We start from the raw sequence: 25453 nt of genomic DNA, 5'->3' as shown, positions 1-25453 counted from the left end.
TTCGTGAACATAAAGCTGATCTAAAACACGGTAGGACAAACACCTCAGCCGTGGCAGACCACTGTTACAACTCAGTGGGCTCACATGACATTGACTTCTCCAAGACGGAGGTTCTCTGCAAGCCATCTGGCTATCATGAGAGATTCGTTCATGAGGCGATCCACATATACAAACACAGAGACAATTTTAACCGAGAAGATGGATTCAGGCTTAGCAATCATTGGAAGGACGTAATAAACCATTTCGATACACATTAGGGTGAGTTGAATAATACATAGTGTTATATTAAAATGTATAAATTATAGGGTGGTTTACAGCAATACAGTTTATAATTTAATGTTGGGTTTATCTATGGCAGTATATAGTACTGTATATGCTAAGAGAATAAAGTTTAGATGTAAGTATATTATATACTTCTTACGACGTAGAATTGTAATTTATTATTTGTTGTTAGTAACTCAGCTTATTGTAGAGTATAGTAAGTATCAGTTTATATTTTAGTTTATGTAGTTTTTTACTTTGGTTTTCTACATGGTTGTTTGGTAAATGCAGCTACATATCATTAACATTCCATTCCTTTATTAACGCTGTTCCTTGCGCCCCCCCGTGGTGCTGTTGATCCTGCATAATGCATGGGCATAATGGAACTTTGAAACCCCTCCGCCCACCTCCTACGCATTGCCCATTGGTATGCTAAATTCCTCTTCATATGCACATTCTTTTGTTAAGGCGCTCCTCCTCGCTACACCTATATAAGCTCCTAGCTTGATAATGTCTCATTCTTCGCCTGAGGACGGCTGCTTGCGTTGTGGCCGAAACGTCGTGAGAATTGTTTTATTATGTTTTATTTTTATTATTTTATTACTTCCCTTCTACGTGACTTTACCGAAAGAACCAAGAAGATAAACCCGTAAAAACAACGTTTTTCACTATATATCCTTTATATGCGTGGCGGCTAGAGTCCTCTCGTCCTCTGGCTTGAGATGGCTGCCACCTATGGGTCAGATGATTGTCTGCCACCATTAAGCAATTGGTAATTAAATATTTAATTTGTTTTCCCTAAACAGTGTAAAATTTTGGAATTTTATTTTTCACGAAAATTAATTGTCACACACAACGAGTCTGTGTGGAAAATGTCAGCTCGATTGGATCACGGGAAGTGGGTTAAAAAACGAGCGAAAGATTTGTACGGTCCTAAGCAAGCAAGCGAACTTAATATAAAGGATTTAAAAATATATTCGCCTGTGGAGGACGCGGGGATCGATCCCGCGACCTTTGGCATGGGAAGCGAGGGCGCTACCAACTGCGCTACTCCGCCACGGCCTGTGGAGGGTTTACGCTCTGGGCTCTTACACTGTGACGTTCAGCCAAAGCCATGAATGAGTTCTATTTGAATATATGTAAAATATTTTTTTTTGCCAAAAAAGTGTAAAATTTTGGGAATTTGTTTTCACGAACATTAATTGTCTCGCACAACGAGTCTGTGTGGAAAATGTCAGCTCGATTGGATCACGGGAAGTGGGTTAAAAAACGACCGAAAGATTTGCACGATCGTAAGCAAGCAAGCAAACACGCAAGCAAGCAAGCACGCAAGCAAGCAAGCAAGCGAACTTAATATAGAGGATTTAAAAAGGCAGAAACTATAAACTTATTTCTGGCAACATACAGGTGTTAAGATGTTAGAACACCAAACTGAAACCTTTTACAAGGAATCAAGTTATGTGGTTAATGGTCTAACGCCGTTCTGAGACTAGGCTCCAAAGAAAGCTGTCTCTGGTGTGGACCAATCCGTTTCAAAGACAAAGCATATAATATCAGAGTATGTTTTTTCTTTGCATTCTGAACACAAGCATTGTGGTTAATGCAGACATGATTCCTTGTAAAAGGTTTCAGTTTGGTGTTTTGACATCTTAACACCTGTTTTGTTGCCAGAAAAAAAGGGGAAAACCTATTCTCATATTTTGGTACTAGCAAAGGAGGTCCCATGATATCAACTATTTTTTTATTTTCCCAGGTAACGCGCACTAACCTCTTTAGCTCTGTTTCAGAAGCGACGTGGCCACAGATGATAGCTCAACTAAGTGGCTTATCGCGTGTAAATTTAAATTAGCCATATACTCTAGATGCGTGTTTATTAATGTGGAGGGTAAAACTGGAGAACGCGGAGAAAAATCCACGCGACCGCAAGGAGAGAGAGACATCCAAACTCCAAATATACAGACGTCATGGTCAGGATCAAACCTACGACCTCTTGTATACCAGGCAAGGTAGTTAACAACTCGCCACCATGGCGCCCCAATCCACACGGCAGAAAAAAGACAGTTTGGGCGAATTGCAATGGGGATGTTGAATATTTCACTTTTCACCATAAATATGAGATGACCATTGCTCCCGGCTCAGCTGGAAACTACTTTGACCTTTTTTGATGGCTACTCATCCGGCTTTGTGAAGAGAGAGCGGATCCATCGACAACCAGCAACAATGGCAGCAGATGCATCAACATCACGATGAATTATAGTTACAGCGGACTGTCAACAATATGCTTAACCCTTAAATGGGGGAGCAGGTGCAATTTTCAACCGTGACATGGAGCTCAAATGGAGCAGCCTTCCTCCTCCCTGGCTCCAAGAGTGGGCAACACAACTCGATATCTCTCTCGACGGAAGTGGCACTGCATCCCCGTTATTGCTATTTCAATCACGCCGATCGGGAGTGATGGCTTGGCGGCCTCGCATCTCTCACACCGGCACAACGCCACATAGCCCGCCACTCCTATTCTGGTGGCCACAGTAGCAAAGTGTATGGCTGTGGATAAGGTGCACGGTGGTTTTTCAGTGCTTCGGCATTAAGGCATATGTCTTCACTCTGCAGCCTTCCCAAATCGTAGGATTGGTTAAACCCTTGACATTTTATATATATATTTTTTGTTAGGGCAAAGAGTCTGATAGAAGTGGTGTTTTACAGGATATTCATCTGCTTGAAAACGAGGCAATTAAACACTTACTTTGAAATATTCATATTGCTTGATATGCGGTGCAGAATTTAAAAGCCTCTGCATTTAATTTCGTTGATCCGGCGCATCGTGTGATAATTTTATGGAAATGTTGTGCTTTGTCTTCTGATCCCGTGCTTCCAACCACCCGATCTGCATACCCCCAGAGGTCCACGCATAGCAGGATAAATGACAGATTTCCTGACCCCTTTGAAACGCATGATTTATGGATAAGTTGATTATGGATAATAGCTGTTCCATTCTGTTCCTGGATATACAATTTGGCATGGCTTGCTGCTCATGCGTCGTTACAGCATCACACGGCCAATATGAATCGACGGAGCCACACTGAGCGCTACTGGTGGCAGACGATACCTATCTGTGAAACATAGCATGTATGTGACCACGCTTGGCTCGAATAACAAATGTAACCTTTGTTAGCATCTTTGATTACTTGCAGCCATTTGTATTATGGCATGTGCAGACCATATTTATCCAATATGTCGACATTTATCTGTCCTTCTAGAAGACATCACTTAAGTTTGGATTGTCGAGCCTCTTATTGAAATCGCGTGTAAAATTTGGTTTGTTGAGATAATGCTTGCTAATAGTTAATCTCAGTTTCTTAGCTGTGTTATAAAAGCGAGCCCTATATGAACATAGCACGTAGTCACCGCAGTGTGTGGTTATCACTGCTGCCTTAGGTCCAAACAGCAAGGCATCCTTCACCATGCTCCACTGGATACCCAGTAATCCAAATTAGCCATGGGCATACTTCTGCTTAATGTCAAAGCAGAATAATATTTTTTTTCGGAGTAGAACTCACTTATTTTATATCTACCAATTTCAAAAGTAACATCTAGAGATATCTGCCCGAGAAGCTAACGCGGTAAAAGAGGTCACACATGCATGGGTTCACAGCTCCTTCGCCATTGCGCCAGCTGATACGTTCAAAGCACTTGGTCATTCATAGACGTAGTAGAATTATGTCTTCATACCGCCATGAATGCCGCATTTTAAGAAAATACAAAGCTATACTTTGCGCCATTAGTCTTAGAAATCAGTCCTTGTCTTTTTTGTAAATTCAATTGATCACTTGTTGACAAATAATATCGACAGAAAATGTGATTTTTGGTGAGGTGTGATATTTTAGGTTTGTACTGAAGAACTGTGAGGTAGCCTAAGGAAGAGATTAAAATTCCAATGTGACTGTAATATCAAATATATTTTTTTTCATATACAGTACTCTTAAAATACTCGTTGGTTCTTTCAGTAAAGTCACGTAGAAAATAAATTAAATAATTATGGAATACGACGTTTCGATTGCAACACAATCAACCATCATCAGGTAAGAATGAATGAGAAAACAAACATAGTAAACTTAGAAATATAATGCAATACAACACATTCATTTTCTTTCTACGTGAATTTGCCGAAAGAACCAAAGAGTAATTCCTGCAGTCACGAAAGCTTCGAATCGAGTTTTTACTCTTAAAATATTAAGGTATTTGTAGGCACCACACATATAGTTTGTGATATAAACAGCTAAAGTATGAGACCAAAAAATTCACAAATATACAAATAAAATAATCTAAAGCCCTTTTCCATCCACTGCTGGAGAAGACCTCTCCATGTGTGGTTGGTCTTAGAGGTTGCTTGACCATACTTCACCATATTGGTCAGTGAGGGGTTGATAGAGGAGCCCAGGACCGTTTCAGATATAACACTCGCCACTTATGTTGACCATGGCCAGGCATCAAACTAACATGATTGGTGTATCATTTATTTTTGGGTCAGATGGCGTGACTAATATGCCAATGTGTGTTGTACACGCTTGACCACCTGCCACAACCCACGTGTTGCATTCTTGTGATTGGGTTCAGAGGGCAGCGCAATAACCACTCTGCCTCACTCCTCAAATATTCAATTGAACCTATTGGCAGTACACTGGTGTGTGGTATTAAAAAAATTTGCAAAAGTTATCACAATTTTCCGCAATTCGCAAACCCCATCAGAAAATCTTGTGGTGTGCATCAAAATGAGTTCTAGTGATTTCAAAGCAGTCAGACGACGAATGTTATGAGCAGTCAAACACGAAGCTTCACAATCGTAAGCATCCAGCCTGACGACGATTGGCTCCGTGTTCCAAGGGCAGATTTGACAAAATTTACCGTTTTAGCAAGTCTCGGTAGACTGAATAAATGAGTCCAATTTGACTACAGGGTCAAGTAAAGACTGATACACAGATTTGCTGATTACAATTTTGAATTGAAACTGTTTTATGGCGACTGGTGTGTTCTGCTGCACCGCTGTACCGCCAATGTCCTGTACGTCCCAATGTCATCTACGTCAATAACGCGTGCAGTGGGGTGCACGCAGACACTTTGATGAAGAATGTTTTAATTTTATTTCATTATGCGCCCGACAAAGGCTGCATGAGTCAAGCTTGAGCTACTTGCCAGTTTCCGTTGTATTATTCGTGTGGGAGGAAATTATAATTCATGCCCGGCGAAAACCCTATGCGCAGGAGACAACAACACACAAAACGCTGCGATGTCGACTGCTTTATTTCCTGGCATCCTGCAGCAACCTCACCGATGCTTAAAACACGGGGTTTCATGCACATTGACTTCAGCACAATCTACCAACCTGTCCTTCAAATTGCCAATATTACAGACATATGCCCATCACACCTTATAATCTAGAGTAATAAAACAGGGCCATCAATGTAAAGTGTTAACCTTGGATGTCCAATGGTTATCTATTGATCTGCGCCTCTCTAAAGATGTTTTTTATTTGCCAGAAATTTCAATTATATGACACCACTGTAAACAATTCACAGTGTGGATAATGGGGCAATCACAAAGGCGTTGTTTGCTATGTTTAACCCCCCCCCCCCCCCCGTTTCTGCTTATCTCCCAATACCCACCACTTATTCCCGGGTTTTCTCCCTGTTTCCTGTTTGTCTCTCTGAGCCCTCCTTCTGCGTTCGACATTCCCATGTTCTTGCTCGTCTCGACCTCTGTCTCTGCACGTTTCCGCACGTCGGCGTGCCCTTGCCTGTGTCCCCATGTCCATGCTTGGGCAGGGTTGTACTTGTGTGTTTAAAATAGGAGTTAAACTACTCCTAGTTATTATGACCAGGTGAGGTGCTCTGAGCTATGTAGCAGTTTTTCAGAAGCGACCTGGCCACACATGATAGCTCGACGAAGTGGCTTATCATGATGTTGATTATAAATGTGGAGGGAAACCGTAGGACCCGGAGAAAAATCCACGGGACCATGGGGAGAACACACAAATGGTGGCGAGGGAGTTAACATCTCCGCCACCATGTTTCAGTGAAAGGAAGAGGTAGTGGAAAATCCTGAAATGACAATGAGGCATTTGAACGTGAGAGACATAATTGGAGGATGCAAAAGATGGAGATTTGTCAGCTAGGACTTTGGCCGGGGTAACACGACGTTGGTAGTTTTGAGTGTTGATCCTGGAGGCTGTTACGTAATGTTAAGTTTTCCTCGAACTAAGTTTATAGTAATTTGATGGTGCCGGCGTCAGTATGAATTGAACATGTGGAGATAGTAGGGGGTTACATAAAACAGTTTTAAAGAGTAAATGTACAGTGAGGAAAAAAAGTATTTGATGCCCTGCTGATTTTGTACGTTTGCCCACTGACAAAGAAATGATCAGTCTATTATTTTAATGGTAGGTTTATTTGAACAGTGAGAGACAGAATAACAACAACAAAATCCAGAAAAACGCATGTCAAAAATGTTATAAATTGATTGGCATTTTAATGAGGGAAATAAGTATTTGACCCCCTCTCAATCAGAAAGATGTCTGGCTCCCAGGTGTCATTTATACAGGTAACGAGCCAAGATTAGGAGCACACTCTTAAAGGGAGTGCTCCTAATCTCAGCTTGTTATCGGTATAAAAGACACCTGTTCACAGAAGCAATCAATCAATCCGATTCCAAACTCTCCACCATGGCCAAGACGAAAGAGCTCTCCAAGGATGTCAGGGACAAGATTGTAAACCTACACAAGGCTGGAATGGGCTACAATACCTTCGCCAAGCAGCTTGGTGAGAAGGTGACAACAGTTGGTGTGATTATTCGCAAATGGAAGAAACACAAAAGAACTGTCAATCTCCCTCGGCCTGGGGTTCCATGCAAGATCTCACCTCGTGGAGTTGCAATGATCATGAGAACGGTGAGGAATCAGCCCAGAACTACACGGGAGGATCTTGTCAATGATCTCAAGGCAGCTGGGACCATAGTCACCAAGAAAACAGTTGGTAACACACTACCCCGTGAAGGACTGAAATCCTGCAGTGCCCGCAAGGTCCCCCTGCTCAATAAAGCACATATACATGCCCGTCTGAAGTTTGCCAATGAACATCTGAATGATTCAGAGGACAACTGGGTGAAAGTGTTGTGGTCAGATGAGACCAAAATGGAGCTCTTTGGCATCAACTCAACTCACCGTGTTTGGAGGAGGAGGAATGCTGCCTATGACCCCAAGAACACCATTCCCACCCTCAAACATGGAGGTGGAAACATTATGCTTTGGGGGTGTTTTTCTGCTAAGGGAACAGCACAACTTCACCGCATCAAAGGGACGATGGATGGGGCCATGTACCGTCAAATCTTGGGTGAGAACCTCCTTCCCTCAGCCAGGGCATTGAAAATAGGTCATGGATGGGTATTCCAGCATGACAATGACCCAAAACACACGGCCAAGGCAACAAAGGAGTGGCTCAAGAAGAAGCACATTAAGGTCCTGGAGTGGCCTAGCCAGTCTCCAGACCTTAATCCCATGGAAAATCTGTGGAGGGAGCTGAAGGTTCGAATTGCCAAATGTCAGCCTCGAAACCTTAATGACTTAGAAAAGATCTGCACAGAGGAGTGGGACAAAATCCCTCCTGAGATATGTGCAAACCTGGTGGCCAACTACAACAAACGTCTTACCTCTGTGATTGCCAACAAGGGTTTTGCCACCAAGTACGAAGTCATGTTTTGCAGAGGGGTCAAATTCTTATTTCCCTCATTAAAATGCCAATCAATTTATAACATTTTTTAAATGCGTTTTTCTGGATTTTGTTGTTGTTATTCTGTCTCTCACTGTTCAAATAAACCTACCATTAAAATTATAGACTTATCATTTCTTTGTCAGTGGGCAAACATACAAAATCAGCAGAGGATCAAATACTTTTTTCCCTCACTGTATTAACATTAGTGTTAATAAATGGGTATTTGACACAAGAACCCAGTACAATAATGTATGAGTTGCTGTATGGGTCAGAGGTGGAATTTAACAGAGCAACGATAAAATAACTTCTGGTCATTGACTTTAGGGCCTTTCCTCATTTTATTTCTCTTGAGAAGAATCTTGGAAGGGAGTAGAGCCTCCTGATGATGAACTATCAGTAACATCTGGTATATGTCAAGTTTTATCCCAATGAATGTGACATCTCCACCCCGTGGACCGGGTGACGCTGTCATCGCTCAATCATCGGTAAAGATGAATTGAAAGGCAAAGTGACGTTTTGCTGAAATAAGCATTGAGGCATTGGTGCTCATATCTTGCTTACGGCTCTGAACCAGTGGTGGAATCAGGGCCGGATTAACCCTTAGACTAATAAGGCCTTAGCCACTCATATGCTGTAGGCCATCCTTTTTAGCCCCTCCATTTCATGTTGAAGTAACAGCTGAGCGATGGTAGCGCAGCCATCAGACATTTTTTGTCGTCGAATTACAATGACAGCATTCATGACTTTGCCACAGCTGAAGCTAGGAGAAAAACAATTCTGTGAAGTGAGTGATTTGTGTTTGATGAATTTACCTTGAATGAAATAAAATTGTTAATTTGACATAGGTAAATAAATAAATGTTGATTACTTAATTCTTATTTTTGCAATATGTAAGACATATCTTCTTGGTTCTTTCGGTAAAGTCACGTAGAAGGGAAGTAATACAATAATAAAAAGAAAACATAATAAAATAATTCTCACGACGTTTCGGCTACAACGCAAGCAGCCGTCTTCAGGTGAAGAATGAAACACTGCCAAGCTTGGAGCGTATATAAGCTGGAATGTAAGACATACTTATTATGCCTTTCCCTCCTATTAGCTTTAGGCCCCTCATAACCTTAATCAGGCTCTGGTCGGAATTCCACATTCCTATGGCTGGAATGAGTCTCTCCTCAAATCCCAACCACAAACACTGAGCCACCTGGCTGGATTTTCTTCTTCACAACTGCTTATGTCCATAGCTAATGATGGACCCATGAATGTCAAGATAACCATATCCATATAAACGTAACAATTGAATGTGTAAGTCTATATGGCAGCTGCCACGTGGTTACCGATGAAGGATGTTACACTATAGCAATGGACCAAAGACTCGGATCACACTCCCGCTAGAAAGGACAGTTTTCTACCCATCAATGCGAAATTACAATTTTTAACAAGACATTTGCTAATTAAACGTTGGTCATTTGAGATGCAGTGATGATGAATGGGACAGCAACAATTAACCAAATGTTTTACCTGGATTGCCTTGCACAATTATCAAAGTGTTTTCGGATTTTGTGTGGCTAACGACAATATAATTAGATCATCGTTTTCTGCAATGCAATATTTTAGTGGTTTTATTTCAAACACATTGGTTTATTTATGGTAAGTGTCAATGAGTGTTATGTATGGTTCTTGTTTCTTGCTCTGTGTATTGTGTGAGGTGTGAACCTTATTGATGGATTCTCTATAAATAGGTGTCTCATAAATAAATTACGAAAGGAATGAACGGACAACATCGCAGAGACCCTGCCAGATGGCAGGCAATGACACCTACAGCATATGGACATATGGGAATATTCACCGTAAGGAAGGATAATTCACAACTCAAAAGACGCCACTGCGTTAAACAGCTGTGACATCGTTAGCGTGTGTAGGGAACGCCATGAGCCAGAGGTCAAACAATATTACAATATAGTATCAAGAGACTATGCTTCATTACTTACTAAGAGTAAGCAGAAAAATACGTATCCTACTATCACTCTGTTGGAGGATGTGAGAGAATATCATGGCTGGATGGCGTATGCAACCTGTTGTAATAGAATGTGGTCGGATAACAAGGTTATACTTATTCAGCAATAGGAGGATATGTTTGATGAGGCAGGTTGGTGGTGGGCAGTTCACAGACAAAAGCATTGGAGTGACGCCTTGACGTATTTGACCACTGGGAAGGCCTAAAGCTTTCAGTCTATCACCCCTTTGGGGTAAATACAATTGGTACCACTTTGCGGGGAGGTTCACAGCAGTCATCGCATTGCTAGGCTCGCCCCCGCCATAGGAATGTGGAATGTCCACCACTGGCTCAGGGTGGTAAATGAGGGATGAGAACTGGCACCATTGCTCACTTGAGCAAGACACTACTTTGACTCTGTCTCCAGCGAGATGGTGAGAGAACTGCAAAAAGCAGATCTCAGATGGTTTTGGTGTCAACTGTGCAGCATTTGTGATGTGGCATTGGCTGAGATGGCCCGACTCCTGAGTGCTAGGGTTGCCAAAACAGCCGACAGGACGACGTATCGTAGAAGTTCCACGATGATCGTGCCGTCCGTACCAACCGTTTCGCAAAATACTGTCATTTCGTAGATCATCGTGACTCATTCAATCTTCTTCCCAAATATTTAACTTCCTCACAAAATTATTTCGAAAAAAAATTTACATTCACAATAATAACTAAATGTTATAAACACAATGGCTATTACCGATTAAATTAGTGCTTTGTAAAACGTTTAACAGAGTGATTGACGGCGTAATGATTCGATACCACCATCAGTTTTTGACAGCATTTACGTTATCATTATTCATAATGATTTCAACGTGCAATGCGTTGCGCAGTATTCACTCACTCTCGAAGAGACAACGAAGCAAAGTGGGAGCGGGAAGGCACCCACACAGTGGGCCGGCGGCAAATTCTCCCCCGAGCTCTGCAGTCCTCGATATATGAAGGTGTTATCGGCCAACTATTGCATGTTTACTTCGCGGGAGGAGAATGGAGCACTCGGAAAAAAACCCACGCGTGCGAGGGGACAATATGCCATACAGATGGAACAGGTGGAGTCCACATTGCTGTACTCCCTTCTCCTGGTGAGCCAGGATATGACGCCTCAATGCCCACGGGGAGTGAGTTTCATGACACTTTCTGCAGTCCACCAACCCCCGCTGCCTCAAGGGTGCTGGATGACAGACATGCGTAGCCACCACCGCCTCGCCAAAGGGTATTATGAGCATCAAAGGTTGACGGTTACAATGATGAGAAGGACTCGTGGCAGTCTTACGTTGAGTGGATTGCAGTTGAAGAACTGTCAAGCAATGCTTATTCACATTTGAAGTATATCAGAACACACATACACACATACACACAACAAGATAATAAAAACGTTAAGTAAAATGACACAGTTAAGGTTAATGACATCGCGAACATTTTTAGCTCGCGAAGTAAGATTATTTTGTATTGTATCGTAAAAAAAATGTCTCGGCAAACCTGCGGAGTGATAATATAGTAAAGCAGGATAGTGCGATGTACGTATATATATGCGTTTTCTTGATAAATAACGCAGTGTATGCATTGTCTATCGATGCCGTATTGTAATACTGTTTGACCTCTGGGCCTATGGTGTTCCCTGTACACGGTAACGATGTCACAGCTGTTTGGCGCAGTGACATCCACACATCTTGTGAGTTGTAATTTATTCTTCCGGATCGTGTATTTTCCATATTTGCTCATTTTATGCTCAGCTCATGTCATTGCCTGCCTTCTGGGAGGGCCTCACCAATGTTGTTCGTTCTCTTTTTTTTCTAACGAACCATTTTATAGGAAAACGTCAACAGAGATCGCGCCTCAAACGTTACCCACCGCAGGCTATAAGAACTCAACCGCAGCAGTCGTTGTCAGCTACCTTAAATAAACCTACGCGTTGGGAGAAAGGTCGCAAATATATAACATTCAAGATCATTGCATAATTGTCTTTAAAATACGTAGCATTATCCTAAAACACCCGATAGCACGACTCTATATATCTAACACAGCGAGCAACTGCTGCTGCTGCTGCCGCCATCATCATCGCAACAGTGAAATGACCACAGTTTAATCACCAAATGTCTCGTTCAACAAATTAATTTGCGGTTTCACTTTAAAGGTAAACAAGGTTTCACATGTAGGCAATTCCAGTGGGAGTGCTTTCCGAGGTTTTGGTTCATTTGCTACTTAAACCACACATGGCAGCTGTCCTGTGTAACACAGTACATGTTTAATTGTAAGGTTTATCCAGACCGATATATTGGTGTGCACGCGACTCGCGTTAGCTGTAGGCAACGAGAAAGGTGGAAATCACTTTTCCTGAGCGGCGGTTTAGTGGTAACATAATTTCCTCAATCCGTGAAATGGAGAGATAGCATTAATTGTAGTGTCCAACTCAAAGTGAGAATAGTTGCGGGTTCAAATCTCATACTCTTAGGTTTTTTCGGTAAAGTCACGTAGGTAAAAATAAATAATACAAATTAATAATAAAATGATAGAAATCATAATGGAAATAAAATAATAAATCACGACGTTTCGGGCGCAGCACAAGCGTCCGTCATCAGGTGGGACAACCACAGCAAGAAACAAATGCTAAAGTGGGCGGTACAAATCTCAGTAAGCTATCGACTTCGTCCACCGTACTCCTGGGGTCAATACACATTTGTGAAAGGTCAGCAGCCATCCTCTTGGAGTGACTGGTGGCACCTTCCACGTGCAAGTGGATATATCCTAATGTGGAAGCATTGTGGCCTACGGATGATATGCGCCATAAAAAAACGTACATTATTATTTCCAATCACTGACTCAGGATTGTAAGCATAGCACAACGTTTGTTTGAGCAGTGAAAGATTTTTGCTATTATTGCCTGAAAAACTGGAAAATAAGGTGGTAATACGCGTGACTGGGTAAAGTAAAGGGTTAGCCGTCAGCTATTAAGATGCATCAGCTCATTCAAGCAGATGGGCTTCTGCAGCAATTGATGGGGAAACCGAGATATGGATGTTGATTCTCGCGAAAGCCATTACCATTATTAACAGCCCTTATAAAGCGAAAGTGTAAATAATGAGAATAAACTTCATGCATTTCTCTTGAGGGAGCGTGAGGTAAGACATTTGCATCTCATTACTGTTTATTCCACTTTCCCGTGTTAAATTGGCACTTAATACGATCATTATGCCTCATTGGCAATGATCACCTGGCTGTGTGTGTGTAGGGCTTGATGCTGCTTGTGGCCAAAGAGAGACTGGAACAAGAGAAAAATGATCGGGAGGAACTGAAATCCGCCTACATGGCTGACAATGTGATTCCGCTGGAGCTCTCCCATCTCTCCGGCCAGGAGTTGCAGGTACTGCGGAGTGTTCATTTGGAATTCATCGTACACAAACGAGTCGTTGTTGTTGTTGTTGCAAAGGTATAAGAAGAGTACGACCTGTCGCTGGTGGGTTAATTAAATAATGAAAATCTTCATTCTATTTTCTGCCCAAAAAAATGCCTGGTCCATGATCAATTGTTGACAACAAGATAACTTTAGTGTCGAGCTTATTTTGTCCATCACTGAAAATGACGGCAACGACCTTTGCGTCCGTCTTGTCGTTTTACAAACAGCCTACGTCTTGACCAGTCATCGCGTACGGGAATAGTTTGGGGAAAAAACAAAAATGCGCCCACTTCTTCCACGGCATGTGTGGCCGTGTGAAAACGTCACGCTCAGCAAAATCCCGAGTGCAATGTTTTGCCGCGACCTTCGCTCAACGCAGTAAATACAAGCGGATTGCGGAATTACACCCGACCTCCACTGTGTGATGACCCCTCGCCATCCGTTCTTGTCTGCCGCAATAAATGAAACGAGACGCAATCCCGAAACGTCGATAGCAATTTTTTTTTTATTAACAGCAGCAAAAAAGCAAACCGTGGCTGAGTTAGGCTCCAGGTCTTGGCGAGACGTCGCAATGCGCTCTCACCCAGTTATACGCAGAGCAAACCGCCCCACACCAATAGTTGGCGAAGCGTGAACACCTTTAGGCAGCGCGGCTGTTCACACGATCGTGCAGGCGGCACTGAAATGCATTAAGTGTGTCATGCCGTCGTTGACAAGTACACAGGCGGTGATGTCCACACACACACAGAGTACTGTAATGTGCATCAATGAGCCACAACTGATAATAATCGAATGCATTCATTGCTCCTGCCTTGTCGTTGCAAACGACTGAGTATGTGAATGTATGTCAACCACTCAGACTCAAAATGAGTACCTGCTGTGATGTGTAGATGTAGTGGTGGTATTGACGTGCGCCGACTGTGACAGTGATGGATCACGGGGCGGCGCGGGGTGCGGGGTTGGGCACGCGTTGTGGGCGTGGTGTGGACGCGCGCGCCGGGAGTGACAGATGACGGGGCGGCGCGGAGTGAGTGGTGAGGCACGATGAGATGTGGGAAAAGAGGATCGTAGCCAGCGCCCGGCGATTGGTCGAATAAGTGGGTGCTCGCAGCGACGTCCGCAGGTGGGGTATAAAGGGGGACGCGCGAGAGCACTCGGGGAGAGTTACCCAGTTGAAGACCCGAAGACGGAGCTGAAGACTTAGTCGCCGAGTAGCTAAGTGGATGTTGGTCATCCGAGTAGCTCAGTGGCGTTAGTCGCCGAGTAGCTAAGTGGATGTTGGTCATCCGAGTAGCTCAGTGGCGTTAGTCGCCGAGTAGCTAAGTGGATGTTGGTCATCCGAGTAGCTCAGTGGGCGTTAGTCGCCAAGTAGCTAAGTGGGTGTTTGTCACCCGAGTACTAAGTGGATGTTGGTCATCCGAGTAGCCCAGTGGCGTTAGTCGCCGAGTAGCTAAGTGGATGTTGGTCATCCGAGTAGCTCAGTGGGCGTTAGTCGCCAAGTAGCTAAGTGGGTGTTTGTCACCCGAGTACTAAGTGGATGTTGGTCATCCGAGTAGCTCAGTGGGCGTTAGTCGCCAAGTAGCTAAGTGGGTGTTTGTCACCCGAGATACAAAGTAGGTGTTAGTCACCTGTAACCAAGTTTGATAAAATAAAGAGTGTGTTACCCGTGAAGTCGTCTCCCGCCGAGTTACTACATTACAACTGGCGTCAGAAGTAAACCTGTCTTCAAGAAGTATGGACACAAGGAAGACTACCCGTACCCACGAGCGAGGTCGGGATGACGACGGCGTACCGGGGACACCGACCTCGGGAGTAGAGGACGAGGAGTTGCCGCCGATGCAGCACTTCGCGGTGATGGCCGACGCTCCGCTGGCCCCCGACACCAGCCTCCAGGACGCGCACTCCCGGTTGGCGGAGTTGCTACTCGCCGCCGCCGCTGTCTTGGCCGACATCTCCGTTCCGGCGAGCGGAAAAACGGCTGCGGGGGTCGTGGAGGAAGCGACGTTGGAGGATTCCCGCCAAAAGGCGCTTCGCGCCAAAAGTCTGGAAGTTGCCGCCGTTTTTGGGGGGCCGCCACCGATTGGCGGGAAAGACGGACGCCACGTGGCCGGACACCTCCGCGCAGCGCAGCCCACGTCATCAGCGCGCGCCGGAGCCCTCCATTTTGCGCCTGACAACCGAGCCGACATTTTACACAACTCCAGCGGAGCGCGGGAAAATCTCTCCGACGTCGACGACGATCGGGTCCTCCAGCAAAGATTGCCCGCGCTGTCGGCGTTCAAGGCGGATGGGGGCGACTGGGGAGCCTTCCAACGAAGGTTCCTCGCTCATCAGGAGATGTCGCGGTGGTCCGACACCACTGCCCTGCGTGCGTTGCCAGCGATGCTTGACGACAACGCGCTTGCAGCCTTCACATCTGCTGCAAGGTCGTCCCGCTCTACGCTCCAGGCCGCACTACACCTGATGGCGAAGGTGTTCGGGCCGCCCTCCACGTGTCGCCACCAGTTCTACGATCGGCGGAAGGTGGCTGGGGAAACGACGCTAGCCTACCGCACGGCACTACTCGCCTTGGCGGACGCGGCTTTTCCCCGCATGGATAAGGAGGGGAAGGACGCCATGGTGACGGAGCAGCTGCTGGTGTTGGCCCACGAGTTGGGGGTCCCCATCAACGTGGCAGACGAGATGGAGATCTGCTCCCTGGCGATCGCCACGAGCATTCACGCGTACGAGGTCCTCAAACGCAAGCCGGGGGTCGTCTGCAAATGGCCGGGGAACGCGGCACTGGCCGCCACGATCGCCGAACCTCAGCCAGCTGCGGTGCAGGAGCAGGCCTTCGCTGCATCGCGTCCGGGGGAGTGGAGAACGGGAGGTCGTTCGCCCACACGTTCGCCCCGCAAGCTGGAGCAACCGAAACCTACGACGTCCGTCGTCTGCTACAACTGCGGCCTTCGGGGTCACGTCGCAGCCGGGTGCCGGGCCCCGCGTCAGCGCGCCGCAGGACCACGTCGGGACGACGACCAGGGCCACAAGTCATCCCAACAAAACCCGGCAAGTCGCGGCACCTCACACGTTCGGTCCACAAACACGGCACATTCGGGTCGCCGCTTTGCGGTAGGGGGTTCGCGGCTGGGTGCCGGGGGTTCAATTCGGCGAGGGGGGTCCGTACGCAGCCCGCAAGCAGTCGAGTGGTCCGAATTGGCCCACAGGATCGTGGCTGCGTCGGCCGGGTCGTCCGTGGTAACGGGGTTCATTGACGGGGTTGAGGTCCGGGTGCTTGTTGACACGGGTGCGTCGGCCACCATCATCTCGGACCTTATTTATAACATTCTTCCCGTCCAAAGTAGACCCCTTCTGCCGGTAGACGTGCCATTTTATGCGGCGAATGGGGGATCCCTGGGGATCATCGGCCAGATTCGGGCGACTATTTGCATTGGTGACATTAAATTAGCGGGCCCTATTTTTGTATCATCATCGCTGGCCGTTCCCTGTTTGCTAGGTACGGACTTTTTGTCAAAAATGCCCATCAAAATTCTTATAGATCAGGCCTGCATAGAGCTTCCGTCAGGTCGGCGGGTTGCCTTCTTGTCGAGCCCTACCAAAGTGCGCACGGTTTGTGCGACGGTGCAGGCGCTGGCGACTCACACTGTACGGGTGCCCCCGGGATCGCAAATGTTAGTACCCCTTCGGTTCAGGAAGCCACTCGAGGTGGGTGCGGAGGCACAGGGGGTGCTGTTGGGGCCGTCAAACAGAGCCAGTAAGGGCCTCGACTTAGCGGTTGCTCAAACCATGGTGAGAGGGGACAGTGAGCCGTTCGTAATGGTCCTGAATACGGGGTCGCGGCCGGCCGTAATTGCGCAGGGAACGGTGCTGGCTCACGCCGCGCCGCTACCCGTTGAGGAACGGCTCGTGGCTCAAGCAGATTTCACTGTCAAGTCGCATCCTCAAAGTGATGAGGGGACTGAGTGGTTGGACTCGCTGTGTGCGGGTTCTGCTAACTTGTCCGGGGTGCAATTGGGAGCATTGAGGGGTTTGCTCATCGAGTTTGCTGACGTGTTCAGCAAACATAAGTACGATATCGGCTGCACTGACCTGTTGCGCCACCACATAGCTACAGGGGACGCGGCCCCTATTCGTCAGAATCCCTTCTGGCTCAGCCCGGCCGAGAAGGAACATGTGCAATCGGCGGTTAATGATATGTTGGCGGCAGATATCATTTCGCCCTCTTCTAGTCCGTGGGGTGCTCCTATTGTCCTAGTAAAGAAACAGGACGGGTCCTTGCGGTTTTGTGTCGATTTCCGCCGCTTAAACAAAATCTCGATGGCGGATGCGTATCCGCTCCCCAGGATGGATGAGTCGCTGGATGCCTTGGCGGGAGCGCAGTTTTTTTCCACACTCGATCTGCTTTCTGGATTTTGGCAATTGCCACTCGATAACGAGTCTAAACCTAAAACTGCTTTCCGGACACCTGGGGGCCTATTTGAATTCAACCGTTTGCCCATGGGCTTACATTCCGCTCCCGCCACGTTCCAGAGACTCATGGAATTGGTTTTGTCGGGCCTCCAATGGGATACCTGTTTGATTTATCTTGACGATATTATCGTCTTTAGTCGGACTTTCGAGGAGCACCTCCAGCGACTGAGAGCGGTGTTCCTCAGGATGCGTTCCGCTAAGCTTAAATTTAAACCGGCTAAATGTTTTCTGCTTCGGGAATCGGTCAGGTATTTGGGCCATATCGTGAGTCGTTCAGGGATCTCGACGGACCCTGCTAAGACGCATTGCGTCAGCTCATGGCCAACGCCAACCTCGGTCACGGAGGTTCGTAGTTTCATTGGTTTTGCCTCCTATTACCGTCGTTTTGTCAAGCAATTTGCCACCATAGCCAAGCCCCTGCACGCTTTGACGGCTAAGGGTGTGAGGTTTCACTGGGGGGCGGAAGAGGAGGCTGCGTTCTGCTCCCTCCGTGACGCTTTGGTGCAGGCTCCCCCCTTGTGTTACCCCGATTTCACACAACCGTTTTTGCTTGACACGGACGCCAGCAATACGGGTATCGGGGGGGTGCTCTCACAGGTGGTCGGGGGGGTTGAACGGGTGGTCGCCTACGGTAGTAGGGTTCTTTCCCCCGCAGAACAACGCTATTGCGTAACTCGTCGTGAATTGTTAGCCATTGTGTTTTTTACACAGCAATTCAGGCCGTATCTTTACGGCCGTCATTTTACGGTCCGGACGGACCATGCGGCTCTACAATACGCTATGCGCGTGGCACAGCCATCGGGCCAATTGTCCCGATGGTTGGAGGTCCTTCAAGACTACCAATTCACGACGATTTACCGAAAGGGGTTGCGGCACTCAAACGCGGACGCCTTGTCGCGGTTGCCGCCGTGCACGGACTGCACATGTTTGTTGGAATCAGCGCGGTGCAAACCCCCGGTCGCCGGCACCCCGGGAATTGCGCTCGCCGCCACTGACACCCCGGGAGAGGACGCCCCCACGGGGAGGGATTCGCTGTTGTCGTTGCCCCTCATTGAGTGGGGCCGCCTCCAGATGTCCGACAGCTCCCTACTTACGCTGCGTCGGAAAGTTGGCGCTCCCGAAGAAGGGGAGGCGCGGGTCGGTTCCTGGGTGTGCAGACAGGGCCTTTTGATGAGGTGGGACAACATGTCCCGGCGTCACGTGCTCGTTGTGCCTGTTGCTATGCGGGGTAGGGTTGTTCTGGCAGCTCATGAACGGCTCATGCATCTGGGTTTTCACAAAACGCTCGCCCTAATCCAGCGAGACTATTATTGGCCGGGGATGGGTAACGACGTGGCGAATATTCTTAAGGGATGCGTAGGGTGCGCCAAAAGGAAACCGCCACCATTGGCAGCTAATCCACCGCTGCAATCCATTCAGGTTTCGCGTATAAACGAATTGGTAGCGTTGGACATCTTGGGGCCCTTTCCGGTTACACCAAGGGGAAATAGGTTCCTGCTGGTTGGCGTGGAATACTTCACCCGATGGCCTATGGCATGGCCGCTCGCCAACCAGTCGGCTGCGGCGGTGGCGGACGCCTTTGTCCAGGGTTATGTGTTGGACAAGGGCGCCCCCGAACGCTTGCTGACGGATCAAGGGAAGAATTTTTCGAGCGTTTTGTTGCGCGAGGTGTGCGACCTGTTGGGTACAAAGAAAGTGCGTACTTCCCCCTACCACCCGCAGACTGACGGGATGGTTGAGCGTCTGAACAGGACGATTACGTCTATGTTGTGCCAACAGGTCTGCGACGATCAGGTTGATTGGGACTTACAGGTGCCGGGGGTACTCGCGGCCTATCGAATGGCCCCTCATGCGGCGACGGGGTTTTCCCCATTTTTTCTTATGTATGGGCGGGAGGCCGATCCGGCCATGGACGTCCAACTGGGGATTTCCCAGCCACGTGCAAAATCTAAATTGGCAGACCACATCAAATTTAATATCGCCAAATTGACTGAAGCGCGGGAGGCGGCAAGGTTGAATTCGCGGTCGCGGCAAATTGCAAACGAGAAATTGCATGAGCGGAGGGTGCATACGCATGATTGGAAACCAGGCGATAAGGCCTGGCTGCATTGTCCACATGCACCGTTGGCTACGTCCCCCAAGTTGTTGAGACCTTGGAGGGGACCGGTGGAAATTGTGCGGGTTGCACGACCCCAGAGTATACAGATTAAATGGGGGAAACGCCGTTGGTATGTGCACCCCTCCCGACTGAAGCCCTATGCGGCACCGTGTGACCCCGTTCTGTGCCGTGACGACCGGGCGTGTGATGTGACCGTCGACTCGGGGAGGGAGGTGTCGCAGGCTGATCCTCACGTGTCTCCACCTGACCCACCCCCAGGTGCCTCGGGCTTGACGGCTGCTGACCGTCGAGAGCCTGAACCCCGGGGCACGCACGAGTCCTCGATGCCTGGCCGATGTCTCCCTGAACCGCCGGCACCACCGGACGTTCAACCGCGTCTGGTGCCGTACGACGGACCGGCAAGGCGGACTCGGGCTAGGTCTCAACAATTTTCATGAAGACGGTTTTTTTTTTTTGCTCTACACCGAGCTCGCCCGGTGTTCCCCTCTGCCGGGGTAATGTCCCGTTGTAGGGACGCTCGGAAGAAAAGGGGACACTGCACGAGTCGAAAGAAAAAAAAAAAAAATTTCCATTTATTTTTTTTGCATACACATTGCTATTGTCACTCGCCGGTTTGTATATATTGTTCTATTGTCGCGCTGGCATTGGTTGAGGGTTGCGGATGGTAGTGTTCGCGTCGTGTTGTGTTGTTAGCTTAGTTGTTGTTCTTGTTGTTGTGTTGTGTTACGGGGCACACAGGGGGGGTTTGTATATTTTTATAGCAGCCGGGGCGGCTGCGAGCTATGTGGTAGGGGGTGATGTAGTGGTGGTATTGACGTGCGCCGACTGTGACAGTGATGGATCACGGGGCGGCGCGGGGTGCGGGGTTGGGCACGCGTTGTGGGCGTGGTGTGGACGCGCGCGCCGGGAGTGACAGATGACGGGGCGGCGCGGAGTGAGTGGTGAGGCACGATGAGATGTGGGAAAAGAGGATCGTAGCCAGCGCCCGGCGATTGGTCGAATAAGTGGGTGCTCGCAGCGACGTCCGCAGGTGGGGTATAAAGGGGGACGCGCGAGAGCACTCGGGGAGAGTTACCCAGTTGAAGACCCGAAGACGGAGCTGAAGACTTAGTCGCCGAGTAGCTAAGTGGATGTTGGTCATCCGAGTAGCTCAGTGGCGTTAGTCGCCGAGTAGCTAAGTGGATGTTGGTCATCCGAGTAGCTCAGTGGCGTTAGTCGCCGAGTAGCTAAGTGGATGTTGGTCATCCGAGTAGCTCAGTGGGCGTTAGTCGCCAAGTAGCTAAGTGGGTGTTTGTCACCCGAGTACTAAGTGGATGTTGGTCATCCGAGTAGCCCAGTGGCGTTAGTCGCCGAGTAGCTAAGTGGATGTTGGTCATCCGAGTAGCTCAGTGGGCGTTAGTCGCCAAGTAGCTAAGTGGGTGTTTGTCACCCGAGTACTAAGTGGATGTTGGTCATCCGAGTAGCTCAGTGGGCGTTAGTCGCCAAGTAGCTAAGTGGGTGTTTGTCACCCGAGATACAAAGTAGGTGTTAGTCACCTGTAACCAAGTTTGATAAAATAAAGAGTGTGTTACCCGTGAAGTCGTCTCCCGCCGAGTTACTACATTACATAAACATCCTCACTGGGGGAGACAAAGGCGGCCGGGCGTGGTGGTGGCCAGCCACCTCCTCGTGTGCTGTGCCGGGCTTCGTATGTGCTTGCTAACAGCACTTGCCCCAACAGTCTTTTAAGGCTACACGAGGGATATTTGTCTTGCGTGAGCGTGAGTGTAAATGTGCACTATCACATTGTATTGCAGCCAAGGTGTGCTTTCCACTCGCTGTCCTTGTGGCCTTGGCGCACGAGGGGGTGGTGCTGGTCACCTCTGCTGCCGCGTCACAGCCATAATCATCGCCGCTTTAAATAAGGCATCCCATTAGTCTCCCCCCTAATTACAACAGTGATAATTGGGAATGCGTTACCATGCTGCGTGGGTTATTCAAATAACAAGTCAGAGCATCGTTGCAATAACAAACTGAACGGTGAAGTGGTGTACAACACTATTGTCGCTCTTGCTTTAAATAGCATTCAAAACCCACGGCAAGGGAAGTGATAATTTAGAAATTATGCTGTGGTGATGGTTATAAATAGCACACGCTTAATCCACACCTTACATAGTATAGCTAGGCTAATTAGCATTGTGTTTTTATATTCTTGCAGTGGCCAGAGCAACATGTGTTTTTTTAATTTAACTTTAGTTTAAATGGCTAATTAAATTACTGCGGGGCTTAAGAGTATGAGGTGTGGAGTTACGTAAAAATCTACATGGGGCGATCTTCATCTCCAAAATTCTTAACTACAAATCAGCTCAGTCGTTAATGGACGTTCTTCGTTCATTAAAAACAAACACAGGTCCAAAAGCCCAACATGCCAATTGGCAAGAAAGAGTGTGAGGCATCTCTGTCGGCGATTCCTCTGACCCTTGGAGCAGGAAGCCACGGTGCTGTGTGCTGTTCGTGCTGCACACGAAAACATCAGTTGCTCAGTCCCTGATGATTTTAGACATTGTGTTGCCTCACAATCAGCAAGGCTTAGTATACTCAGTTTTCACGGTATGATTCAACTCCCCACCAAAAAAACAAAAAATCAATGAAAAATCTGACCTTGTAAAAGCATTTCACAATGTGTCCAATTGTCAAGAATCAATTGTTCTGCTGCACAGCTGGACATTTCTACAAATACACTCTTGTATAGTTGGAAATATTAGCCATCATGATACAAAATCTATAACTGAGATATTAACAGGCTAATGGTGGATTTTTGCCTTTAAAAAACAATTATGTCCACATAGGAGTCAAGAATTCTGGCTTTAGAATAGAGATCATTATCTACCAAATCACTCGTGCCAGTAAACGGGAGAATCGATGATTATTAAGCCAGAGACCAGAAATTGCGAGGACCGCTAACGTGAGGATGTAAACCATCTTGCCCTACGATACCACAAACGTGAGGTGTAATTGTACAGCTCCCGCTCTGGCTCATGCAAGCGTTGAATCACGGTGACAATTTGCACAGACGTGGTGATGGGCGCCACCTTTCGTGTGCGTTACCCGGTAATACTGATTTATTTTGGCGTGAACACCGTAGTTTATCCGACCTTCAATTACTCCTCTCCGAATAGCCCCCCCCCCTACCCCGTCACAGGTAATATACGAAGCCGACGGGAGGGAGTCTTCCGTTGAACATCGTGCAAAAAACAGCAGGGGAACGAGCAAGCTCTCGCGGCGGCAGCGGCCGCAGTATCCACGGGCTATAGACAGAGCTTCGTTGCATCGGGGTTCTTGCTTCGGTCAGCCTTGTCATTCTTCAGTCGTCAGCCAAAGAAGCGTTCGTGTTGCGTGGTCTTGTCTGTGGTTCCTTTCGCTTGAACTCTCATTCGTGTCCAATGTATGTATTGGTCCCAAGTTCCTCTGCTGCTGTCTCACACGCAGACATTTACATCCATCTCATGCGGTTTCTTGCCAAATGAAGTTCCCGACAGCCGTGATTATCGGCGCTTTTAAGACAGGACGGATTTTTTTTTATTCTTTCGTGAAATTTCATTTAATATGCTCAGTGCCATCTGCGCTCACGTCTCAAATGTTTTCTGAATATGGCGTATTAAAGATATTGGATTGATTAATTCATTCTGATTATACAGCGAATTAATAATATCACATATAGTATCATCATAATGCTTGTTTAATACACCACCTTCGTGAGAGAAAATAAAAACACGCTTGCGGTTATTATACTGCCAGTGCAGTTTTTGTTAAATCAATTTTCATTCAAAAGTGCAGTTGAATTACACAGTGTTTAGCGCTTAAGGTCAAGATGTCATTATGGCCATGCCGTTGTTGAATTGGGCCGTCCCACCGCTACATTTTGGCACGAGAAGCAGCGGCGGTGTCTGCGTGCATAAATGGCCACGCATGAATCGCAAATTGAGATAACGTACACGCATTTGCACAAAACAAAATTGGCATCCTTCCACCAAAAAAGAGGCATATTTACAGACAAAATGGCTGCATTAATCTAGCCAATGGTGTTAATTGGCAAATACTGATACGTTTTTAGTGTTCGGATTATAGTGGCCGAGACACTCCACCAGCCTCGTTATTGGCAATTTAAGCTCTTTTACGTGAGAGAGCAATTGATTTCTTACCGCTAACCCCCCCACCCACTCCACTGGGTTTGTATCTTGTTCAGGTAAGTAAGCTTCAAGCCAACGCGTAATGGAAGTTGCACGTTTTATGTTTACGACTCCTCTTACTATCTCTTCCTCTCATGCTCTTGTCTCGATAAATATGTTACTGTAGAGGAAACTACACCACTAGATTCGTTGTCAGATGAGGATTAATCCACAGGTTGCGTGTCAATGCATGCTTGTAGTTCGCTATTATTGCTCTATTACAGAAATATATATATACAGTGGTTGACGTCACACAATTTCAGAGTAAGGAACAAAACACATTTTCTTGGAAAAGTGACAATAAAGTGTGCATCTCATTCTCAAATAATTTCTCAAAAACTTTGGGGCGCATTGGCAGAAAGGTCTTCTTCAGAATAAATGTACACAGTTGTTGTGCTGAGATTCAAATAAAAAATTGAAGCGACAGCATTGAGAGTGGTAACAAGTGTAGCTGGTCCACGCCGTCCCCTCTCCTCCCATTGTGAATGCTTGCGAGACGGGGGGGGGACAGGTCGGCTAAATAGACAACAATAACAATAAATAATTAAGTTCGGAGTGACTCTGCGTTGTGTTCTGTCCTCCGGAGAAGTGGGCCGACTCCACAATAGCTGAGCACCAGGGTGGGGGAGAGGGGGGTTGTGAAACGGAAAAATTTGATTTCAAAAGTCCTCTTCAGAAGGAGCAATTTGCGTATCTGCAAAATCGATCAGAAACACCCTCCACATCACAACACCGCAGCTCAATTGCTCAGGCACCATGTTCACCCAAATCTAAATTCGAGCCGTGCCTCCTAATCCTTCATCACCATTGTATTCACTTAAATAATCATAAAAAAAATCCAACCTGGCTTCCCGTAGCAACTAGCAGTGCACAATTATACGTGTGGTTCATCACAAGCGAGCTCACACCGGCTACTCAAGCACACACAAAATCACTACTGTTGCTATTGACGATGCCTTAGAACAAGCCGGGCAGTGTTGGCGCACTACTGAAACCTGGCACGGTGGAGGCGAGGGTTGGTTGATTACACATGTTGTGAAAACTTCATTCCCGTGGCCGTCGAGGAATGAGCCATACCCTGGCTTGTCTGGAGAATGCCGTACAGAAACAATGTGGGCTCAAACTGTTCCGTCCGTATGGGATAGAGTGTTGCCCGCTCGCACACGTGAGTTATCTCTGAGTGCACCGGTTTCTGGCTGA

The 25453-nt window shown here is 47.1% G+C and overlaps 1 protein-coding gene across 1 annotated transcript in view; it reads left to right on the top strand.

Annotated features, from left to right (window-relative positions):
- The window catches only part of LOC144720209 (troponin I, slow skeletal muscle-like), an 81771-nt gene that overhangs the window by 36708 nt on the left and 19610 nt on the right, over positions 1-25453 (top strand). The window contains exon 3 of the mRNA XM_078596723.1: positions 13292-13423. Within this exon, the coding sequence (XP_078452849.1) occupies positions 13298-13423 (126 nt within the window). The 5' untranslated portion in view covers positions 13292-13297. The remainder of the gene's footprint in view (positions 1-13291; positions 13424-25453) is intronic.

The sequence above is a fragment of the Lampetra planeri genome, chromosome 8 (assembly GCF_965212315.1).
Source record: "Lampetra planeri chromosome 8, kcLamPlan1.2.h2, whole genome shotgun sequence".
Taxonomy (NCBI): Eukaryota; Metazoa; Chordata; class Hyperoartia; order Petromyzontiformes; family Petromyzontidae; genus Lampetra; species Lampetra planeri.
The sequence above is the reverse complement of the archived record's forward strand: the minus strand, read 5'-3'. Positions and strand labels throughout refer to the sequence as shown.